The sequence below is a fragment of the Rhynchophorus ferrugineus genome, unplaced genomic scaffold (genome assembly GCF_030347505.1).
Source record: "Rhynchophorus ferrugineus isolate W39M unplaced genomic scaffold, kcgeb_rfMv2 rfM1, whole genome shotgun sequence".
Classification (NCBI taxonomy): Eukaryota; Metazoa; Arthropoda; class Insecta; order Coleoptera; family Curculionidae; genus Rhynchophorus; species Rhynchophorus ferrugineus.
In genome coordinates this window covers 27,336,144-27,347,319 of record NW_027472580.1, presented here as the reverse complement: position 1 = coordinate 27,347,319, position 11,176 = coordinate 27,336,144, and the positions used below count along the sequence as shown (strand labels likewise).

General features: G+C 31.7%; 1 protein-coding gene across 1 annotated transcript; it reads left to right on the top strand.

The window, feature by feature from the left end:
* The first annotated feature begins 8,611 nt into the window (after positions 1 to 8,611).
* LOC143206603 (uncharacterized) lies at positions 8,612 to 10,437 on the top strand. Its single transcript, XM_076419217.1, has 3 exons — positions 8,612 to 8,874; positions 9,284 to 9,436; positions 9,852 to 10,437. The coding sequence occupies exons 1-3, from the start codon at positions 8,823 to 8,825 to the stop codon at positions 10,070 to 10,072; spliced, it is 426 nt and encodes a 141-aa protein (XP_076275332.1). The 5' UTR covers positions 8,612 to 8,822; the 3' UTR covers positions 10,073 to 10,437.
* Positions 10,438 to 11,176: the final 739 nt, after the last annotated feature.

The window sequence follows — 11,176 nt, the reverse complement described above, 5'->3', positions numbered from 1 at the left end:
AGGCTGTGTATGTTATTTTAAAATGTATGTTCGCCGATTTATCCGTCAATTGTGGGCCGATTTTCATTATTCTTCTTTTATTCGAAAGAGTGAGTTCCGAAGTGGTCCCATTGGAACCAAATCAGGATCCTATTTATCTATTTACAATATAATTTTAATTACTACCAAGTAATCACTTTGGAGTCTGTGTCGAGCCTAAACAATACCATAATAATAATAAAATTTTGTAATATATACAAAAATTAAATTACCAACTAAACATATCTAAATTAATATAACTGTTTGAGTTCGGAACCGACTTCAAATTGATCTGTTGATAGTAGTTAAAATAGTATTGTGAACAGATAAATGCGTTTTTTTAATATATCGATATTTTTCATTCTTCGATAAATCGATATATTAATATTATTTGAAAAATATTAAAAACGACATATCGATATTTTTATAATATCTATATATCGAAATATATTATAATATATTTTATAATATATTTTTTTCGGTGGCCAACACCCCTAATACCAATATAACTGTTAACATTTTCTGTCTCTAGCTGGCCCTCAGAGCGATCAGAATATGAGGTAGGAATGCCGAAAAAATATCGATATTTTTGGCCGATAAACATTAGATAATAAAGATTTTTCATAAACATTTAAAAACCTTTTAATTTATTTTAATAAACTCTTTAAATTGGTAATGTTTAGAAGATATCGATATTTTTTACACCGATATATCAATATTATTAATCTTTCTTAAAAATATCGATATCCCACGATTCTGGCAAATTAAATCGATATTTTTTTTGGACCCGATATATCCGTAATTTTTTCAAATATTCATTGACTAATTTCGACCATCTAATCAGGTCGTATTCTCTTTGGTATTGTTAATGATAAAATTAGAGAAGTTCTCGCGCAGTAAATTTGCGACTAAATAATAATACAATGCGAAATACAATTACAAAGTATATAGTATATTCGTCCAGTCCCATAAGTGATTCGTAACAAATACATGATTATGTTATAACCAAGACCAAAAATGGATATAAAAATAAAACTATCAGTATAACTTATGTTCCAATATAATTATGTTTATTTCCGTCTCTCTTTTTCCTCCTAAGTTAAAATGAGAAAAGGCAATGCAACGTTTAGTTTTTACTCGAGAGTGACAGTTCGCGTCTATTTTCAGTGCCTAATTTTGGTATGAGTAATGTATGTTATGGTAAGTGACGAACAAGTAATCTGTTTCTTCCTACACTGTATTAAAGTTTATTAAAGATAAGCGCGCATTTGTACACATAAGACGAGTTTAATTTTTAACATATTTTATTCAATATATGTTAAATATTATTTCATAATGTAATTTATTAATATAATTATTATTTTATGGTTGTTATTATATGTATGTGTTATTATCTGTTTGTGATTAAATTTAAACCAAAATTATTTCAGAAAATCAAATCCCATTTAACATTCGTGAATGTTTGTTATAATAAATGATAAAAATGGAAAGCGCGAGCCATGGAAGTAACGTAGAGTAACTAAAACCAGGCGGTGGAATGCATGACGCATAACTGATCGCGGAGACTTGCCCTGGAGTGACAAGTTGGACCGGGTTATGTGGGACTGCCTTTGGCTTACCAATACATTAAACCGAAACCGTCTCACAGTTGACCCCTGTGGATCGCTACTGCTACTGCATAATTTTGTGGATATGGCACTCGCTGATCTGGCAGCCGTTATTGAGCACGAGGACCCGGCGATTCTATTGATTCGCGAACTTGAGTTAACACACGACTGGATACTGTCATATGGGGGCAAAAGTTATGACTGCATCGACGAATGAGGTCGTTTCAGCCTAGACAAGGGGAGAGGTTAGCGGTGACGCGGTGCTAAGCTCCCAACATGTCGACCAGCTCGCGAACAAGCGCGACTTCAGAAGAACTTGAGTTGAGTTGTAGTTTGTGGAATGATTGAAATATGAAGTGCTTGATTTGTGGAGAGACAGTTTCCCTATGGATTTGATTATTTCTGACAAACCATGGAGCGTTTAAGATTCTTCTGAGGAGCTTATTTTCGAAAACTTGAAGCCGTCTGACCTGGTTTGATGTAACAAACTTGAAGTAGACATTTGATCCGTAAAGGTGTACGGACCGAATTAACACCTTGTAAAATTAGCATTTGATGGAGATGGGAAGTCTGCTATAGGGGTAGATCAGAGAAGACCGCAGGTTTGCTATCCCCGGACCTTTCGGGATTGTGTTCTGGATTTGGGATTGCCAACCGAACCGTCAGTCGAAGTGGAGACCTAGGTACGTGACGTAGCCATGTAATTATTGCAGTGTCGATCTTAAGTTGCGAGACGCGCAGTGCGTAACGCTTCTTATGGAAAATGATGGCCTGGGTTTTCAGGGGATTGATTTGCAACCTCCAGAATTTGAACCACTTGACCGCATGATCGAGCTGCTTCTGTAAACGTTTATGAATTGTAACTTCGAACCTGGCGGCCGTGAAGAAAGCAGTATCGTCAGCGTAAAACGCGACATCAATGTGATCTTTTCTCGGCAGATCTGAAATAAAGCTGGGGCCAGCAGGGAACTTTGAGGTACGCCAGCATCGATTTGTTTTCGACTGGAAAGTGTTTTAATGATCTTGACCTGGAAAGATCTGTCCGATAAATAGGACTTGATGAGAGCGATTAAGTCTTCTGGGAGGCCTAACCTTACACATTTTGCGATCAAACTGTCATGTCAGACTTTGTCGAAGGCTTTGATTAGGTCCAGAAGGACTGCTCCAAGCTTTTTACGTTGGTCAAGAGCGTGATGGATGTGTGCGGCCAGACGGGTAGCCTGATGGACGGATGGGTGGTGAGCGCGAAAGCCGAATTATTCATCAGGAATGATGTTGTTGTCCTTTGTGAAAGAGCTGAGAGCGTAGAGTATTGCCCTCTCAGCAAGCTTCGAAATGGCACTGTGAAGGCGTGCGTCACTCTGCTCCCCGTGTCCATCAAAACAGTCTAAAACAAGGCCGACATTTAAGTAGAGATTTCTGCTTTTAGTCCAGAGCCGTACATCGGTTATCTGAATCGGAATTTTACGCGCCTTTCAGCCAGTTAATTACAACAATATTAATAACTATGGAAGTGGCCTTTAATTTAATTAATGTATAGAAAATGTTTGAATATTCTTACGAAGAAAAGTTGGAATTTAAAGAAAAGGGTAGACCATTCGCAGATATTATTATTGAGAAATCTGCTGCAAGTAGAGGGAAGCTACATCCGTAAATTTAATAGAAACATATATTTAAAAAATTAATGGATTTTGTGGATGGAACAAAAAAAATACGTTGTACTACGAGATGTAGTGACCAAGCTTAAGCTTTTAATTTGAAAATAATAAAAACATGAAAACTCTGAAATTCCACTTCGAAATTATATAGAATTTGTATTTTTAGGGTCAATATTATGACTCAATGTGTCAAGTAATAAGTATGTTTTATCAAAAATTATAAATCTAATTAAATATTGTGGAGCATTTGAATTGATTCGTTGGGGCATGATGAGAGCTATACTTCTCAGTTTCCGGGGATATTTCGTGAATATTTTTCTGCTGAAATAGATGCAACTCTAAGTAAGTACTCTAAAGAAATATGAAACGATCTCTTACATTCAGTCAAGTATAGTGTAGCTCATCAAGTATCAAGTATGCTTGAAGTTTGTCATGAACCAATAATTAAGACAATCAATAATTCTTCATTATTAGCAGCGATAATGTCAAAATCTCAACTGGTAGTTATTCTAGATATGTTCACGATGGTGAGCTAATTGAGGGGTTTTGGAACTATTTAATTCCTGAAAAATGTCATACAGAAACAACTTACTAAAACAATATTAAGGGTTATAGATCATTTATTTCAAAATTCACCCAATAAACCAAGCCTGCAAATTTTTAATAATTCACCCCAACGAATAGAACTGTTGATCAAAATTGTGAACAGAAGGATCCTCCATAGCATTCCAACTCGTTGGTACTTTATAAAGAACGATTATGAATTGAACTGCTAGTTATTTATTCAAGGAACTATTGCAGAACTTTAAATGGTGCACTACCTCTTCCAAAATGTTTAATAACAAACAATCTAGAAGACACGTTGAAGGAGACTAGACAATTATTAGAATTCGTGGAAGCTTACAAGACAACATTAAAGGCCGACAGGTTCACAACAGTAAAGCGAACCAAAACATTCCTCAGAAATTCAATGGCCGAAGATCGTTTAACAGCTCTTTTCCTAATATGTATCGAAAAACAGTTTATCTGTGAGATATGGCAAAGTGATTACCAAATTTGTAAACAGAAAAGTACTCAGGATCGACTTAATTTATCAAAAATAGGGAAGTTTTTCTTTATAAAAATTGTAGATCATTCATTACATTGCATTGCAGATTTTTTATCAGTAGTCGCCACTCATTATAATGTTCTTTTTATATTTCCTTAATGTTGTTGACTTATTTTTTTAATATTTAAACCTAAAAACTGTACTTTATAGCCTTTCCTTGTAAAAAAATATAAACATGGTAAGTTTAAAGTAATAGTCTTAGGTATTATATGATCTATTCTAATAGAATAACTTCCCAATAGGTAACATATTTTAGAGACGTGTTAAGATTTATTACAAAATTGCAGAAAAATATATGTTAGAAATAAGTCGCTCTATTTAATAGTATAGTTAGTTAGAAATTATAGAAAGATTATATTTCTAATTGTTACACTTATCTATGTTTAATAGAATTCTACTAATTGCTAATAACCAAACAGATATAGTAATTGTTATTTAATATGAGGGAAATACAAATAGTCATAATATCAAACAAAAAAATTTTGTTGTATATAAATATGTATAAGTTAAAAAATTGTTAATTTTTTTTTAATCAATTATATTAATTAAGTAATTTTACTTAATTAAGTAATTTTACTTAATCTCTCTTAAAAGTCTCCTTTTACCAACTAGGGGTTTATCCGGACTGGTCCTAGAATTCAACGTGAGCTCTGAAACACGGTCCTCGGCTTAAGCCTACCAACTGACGACTGACCTACTTCAGAAATCATCCCAGAAGACATCCGCGGTCTTACCGATCCTGGTTACTAGGGTGGCTGGGATCATTTTCCATGACATGGCTTCATGCCCCAACAGGATTCGTAGCCGCAGCTACCGGAACAGTAGGAGGACCATCCTGTCGCCTTTGCCACTGCGCCACCAAGCCGGCTTTACTAATATTTATTTTTTAATATTTAGAGTAATTAATTAAGTACTAGCAGTACTTGTAATAAACCTAAAATTTAAGTTAAAATATGTATATTACTTTTTGGTGGCTACTTAGTAACTCACTAGAATAAAATTATCATTGAAAAAACAGAACGTGCCAAAAACAACACACATAACCTAACATGTCAACGAATGCCATGCTTATTTAAAACAAATCACGATCCACTAAGGTCGGATATTCCTGTCGTTTCTGTATTCTGTTAATAAACTTAGGGTAATATACTGAATAATAAAATAATATTGCCAACATTTCGTATTGGGCATCACTTGTTTGCTTTATTACTTTCGTTTTCATTGGTGTTGTTCACTACCTCAGTTAAAAGTCCTTATTTATAATGTTATTTTAAGTTATTTTGTGAACAAAAAAACCTAGTATACAGTAATTTTAAGCAACATAGCATAAGTAACAAGTCAATTGAAAAGTCCCCGGCCTACCATAGTAAAACCCATTTTTTTGATAAAATTTGTACTTTTTATTCAACATAATTCCCTTCAAGGGTGGTACACTGATTACAGTGACCCTCCAACTTTTCGATACCATTTTCGTAGTAAGATTTGTCCTTTGCTTCAAAATAAGCCTCAGTTTCAGCGATCACCTCTTCATTCGACGAAAATTTCTTCCCAGCGAGCATTCCTCTCATACCCAAATATTCGTGGATGATATGATGTACATGTTCAGTTGATATCTTTAGAGTGTCTGCTATTTCATTCAATTTCAATCTACGGTCATTCAAAATCATTTTATGGATTTTTTTAATGTTTTCATCGGTAACACCCTCCATTTCACCACGTCAAAACTTAGCATACCAATCCTTGACGGTTCATTTTCCTGGGGCAGTGTCCGAAAACTCGACATCAAACCAAGTTTTTGATTTAACTGTATTTTTTCCCTTCAAAAAGCAATTTTATCAACACGCGAAATTATTTTTATCCATTTTTTCACAATAGCAAAAGTTGCTTCACTCCAAATGCAGAATCCAATGATCCGACAGCATTCAGCAAATACACGCATCTTTTGAGGGTTGTGGATAACTAAAAACATATGGATTTAATTCTATTAGCGCCATCTATGTGTCAGGCATATTACTTTGAGTTTTACAACTAAAATATTCATAATTGTGATCGCATTGTGATCGCATTCCAAATAGAAACAATGAATATCCATAAAAATAGATATAGTTAATGAAATGTACTTCTTTGTGGTTGTGCTTAGGCAAGACTGTAAAATCCGACAAGCAAAATTGTCCCAGTCACGCCAGTAACCAGGCGATTAGATACATTAGGGATGAAGGCCGCCGAGAAAAATATCGATATTTCGATATATCGATATTTTAAAAAATTAATTACCTTTAAAAAAATAATACAATAAATATAATAAATACCGATTTTAAAAGTTAACAATGAATAAGAGAAGTTTGCTGTGTTTAATGATCGTAAACAAATTTTATTAATGTGTAAATGAATATAAAGTGAAATTACCGAAGAGCTTTGACATCAAATACTTAAGGAATATTGGATATGTTTTGTTTATATTTATCTATTAAAGATAACTAACCGAGAAAATGTACTACACAAAAAGTCCTGTAACATGTTTACTGACAGTGATGGATATTAATACGGTTTCTTGGCGCAATGGTAAAGGCGAGAGGACGGTCCCTTGCTCCAGTTGGACTCTTGCGACAGTCGCGGGTTCGAATCCTGCCCCAGCAATCCTGCTGGGGCAAGGTATGGCGTAAATTTATATCTGCATTTGCTTAATATTTGTTATAGTCCTAGGCAAGAGTACCTACAAGAAAAGACCGACAAGGAAAAAAGTTGGTCACTCGCCAGTCCATAGGCACAATGCCGTCGACCGCGGTTCGAGAAGCACACGTTAAACATTAGTTCCAGTCCAGATAAACTCTCATTGGTAAAAAGGAAAGTTTAAAATATATATAAAAAAATATTAATACAATATTGAAAAATGTCTTTAAGTTGTTTGAAAAATATTCTCTATTAATATTCTGTATTCTTGGTTAGAACACAAGTTTTACCAGTATTGTAAATAATAAAAATATTTGACACTAATTTGTTAACATCATAATGCTCTCTTCAACATCACAATAAAATCACTTTAAAATTAAACCAACAATTAGTAACCATCCTGTATCATATTTAGTTATACCGTTTAAATAAAACAATATTAACATGTAATTTTTTTTAAATGTTTCATTTGTATATTATTAAATAGAGAGAATCTTACGGTCACCAAATACACTGTAATACAATTATTTGCGTCCCCTCTATAGGGCGTCTGCAAGTCTGTCTGATATCGAACGATTTAGGGTTGAAGGGATCTTTTTGATAAAATGCGAGAAGGGAGAATATTACAGCTTAACCAGGGTGTATACAATATAATCATCAGTTATAAATATTTATTCACTTCTTATTGCTTACACATTAATATTTTAAAAGTTTCTCACGGTAATTGCACTTAGTTAAATTGGTTAAATATAGAATACAAGCTTTTTAAACTATTCTACATATTATTGTTGTCCTACATACCCTTTCGTCCATTTCATACGTCTCTGGAAGATAGATGTGGAATAAAAATTCTTCCTACTTTTTTATCATTAATATATGGAAGCATTTCGACATTTAACTTGTTATGAAATGGGGAAAACATTGTAATGAAAATCATATCAAATTTACTTGTTGGTATGAAAACATGCCTGATTTAATGTTTTTAAAATTTACAGCTATAGTTTCTTCCAACTAAAGCTTATCAGACTACGATTAACAATATAATCATTGAAATACATTTTTAAAACCCTATATCTAATAGATAACCAATTTGATAAGGAAGTTCCTGACATAACCTATTATTACTCGACATATTAACATCGTTGGATAATAATAAAATAAAAAAAATAATCCAATCTGGAGTAGTGGATGACTGTGTCGCTAAAATGGAGCATATACGTTTTCAATTTTTTTTTATAATCATCCTGTAACATAATCAGAATAATTCCGATAACCCTCTTCTAAGGCCGTTTCCACCCATAGTTGCCAACATTATTAATTTTATAAATATATACTGACAATTAGTAATTCATGACAAATAAAATAAATACAATAAAGGAAAATTTGGCGAATTTAAAACTGTGAGCATAAGGTAAATATAAATGCAATTTACTAATAGTTATACTCAGAATAGGCATGTAGGCCACCAAGAAAAAAATCGATATTATAATATATCAATATTTTAGAAATTATATATCGATATTTTTTTGCCATCCCTAACTGAGAATATATCAATCAGAAAAAATATCAATATAGGCGTTGGGTCTTATTCTGTGAATATAGCATAGAATAGGCAACACCGCAAAATTTGCTCGTATTTCCTAAAAATATTAAGGTCAGTCTCGTATTGTGAGTGGTGGTTGTGTGGCGTTTTGTAAAACGTCTTCGAATATATAATCTTAAAAAGAAATATTCACACATCCTTCCATTAACAGCTGCACAATGGTTTCGTACGTCATATTTGGTATAGCCTTAATTTTGGCCGCTGATTCAGGTAAAATATTAGCATTGTTTTTAAAACAATAAAATAACAATATTTGTCGATTTAAATTTATTGTTTATGTTTCAACCGGTGAAAGTTATGTGTTCAAACGCAATAAACTTGAAGCATCTATTAGTTTAGCCAAAGTATGATAAAAGAAATTAAATCAAGGTCAAAATTTTCGTTTTTATTAATTTCCATAATATTACTATTATAACATTTATTTCGTTTTTTAAATATTTAAATTATGCGGTAATCAGAAATATTACTGTTTATTAAGAAGAAAATACAATTTGAATGAATTATTAGCTTACAATTTACAATTAATTTTTTTGACATGTTTACCGAAAATGTATGACTCAGAAAAGAATATGATCAATAACTACAATAACACCTTGTTAAGATTTTTTTTGTATTTTAGCAACTGGATTAAGCTGCTATAATTGTAATAGCAAGGATAGTGTGGCTTGCTCATGGGGCCTAGCTTCCTTTACTTATAACACTGAAGAATGTCAGAGTGCAGGATTTTTAAATGCTCTAGTTGGACCTAAATGTTATAAAATTGAAGCAACAGGTAACTTTGTTATTAATATTTGTATTATGTGCACATGTTATCTTGAAATTTATTCGACGGTTTAGATTAGTGCTTTTAAGGCCAGTGTATTTTAATAGTCAAGATTTTCACATTTCAACCTTTTTTCTTACACCTATATAATAAGTTATCTGTTAATTTGTTCATGCTGCATATATTGTTCTTGTAATAACAAAATGTATCTTTAAAATAATTATTGTACAAAAGATATTTACTATTAGTTCATATAATAATCTCAGGTAATAACATTTTGTACCGAAATTAACTTTTGTTCTTAATTTATTTGCATAAATTATAGTTTATTTTTAAATTATAATATTATATAAGCAACTTAGGTATAAGATGTTTCATTTATTTTTGTTAATATTTATATAATTAACAACCATTGTTGTTTTAGATTCACAGGGTAATAACTACATTGCTAGGGGATGTCAGAATCCACCAGCATTTGGATGTGATATTATTGCAAAAACTGCCGGATGGTTATCGGATACTTCCGGCCAAGATCTGAGAATGAGTTGTGTTACATGTGAGTCTGATAAATGTAACTCAGCTTCGAAACTTGCTGGTTTTACAGTTTTGGGATTATTGTTAGCCACTTTGGCTTTTCTATTTTAAATATAATATACATTCATAAAAACAAAGTCAAAAATAATATTGATGTTAAATGTAGATTGTAAAAATGCTTCTAATTATTGCTAAGTTATATAACAAATATCTATGTTTTAACTCTTGTCTATACTTAAGATATATGAATTTGTATGTGAACTATTGAAACTTGCAACACATTTTATGTGCATTACTGATTTATACAATTTTATATACTGTTAGTCTTATACATATATTTTTATATATATTATTAAATGTTTCTAATCATTACGAACCAAATTAACAAGTGTTACCCCTTACAGACTGTATTTTGTTGAATTTTAACTGCAAAAACCACTTAGCTTGTATTTTTTTTAATAAAAATTTAGTTTTTATAGCTTGTTTAAATTTACCAAACTGGGTTTCTGAAATATCATATACTATGTTAAGTAATAAAAGGGCATGCGTAAGGGTTATATAACTAACCAGCTTTAAAATTATGCAGTAGATGCTAGATTATATAAACTAATTTAAACCAAGTGTGGTTCTCGTTATCGTATGTTAACAAATATGTTTTGGGACTTAAATAATGCATATATTTATAAAACACTAAACAACTATTTCAGCAGCCACATTTTTTGTAGGAGGAAAAATAATGTACAATTTTGATTTACCCTAGTTACATTAAGGCAATGTTTTGATTATTGAAGGTTTACGTTATCGTGCATTTGATATATTTTTTAAATTCGTATCGTCACTTTAGAACTTCATTGCAGTATGATAAATAGTGTGAATTATGTAGCTGTCCTTAAATTCTTTTAAAATAATGTTTAGCTATAGTTGTAATTGAAAATAATAGTTTTTTAGCAATACTCTAAACATGACACTTCACGATAATAAAAATGTTTATTTTTATAATTAAGAGTTAAATAAATGGGTCATAATAATCAATAATGCGGCTTTTTGTATATAGTAAGTATTACTGAAGCATTCTTCCTTAATCTTATATTATGATAGTATCAGGACAATTTGGTGAATCCGCTTTAATATAGTTTTTAGTCTAAAGATCACAAAATGAGAAAATATAGAGAATTCTAAATGTTTTGTGCTAAGGATGTATACATTGGATAATAT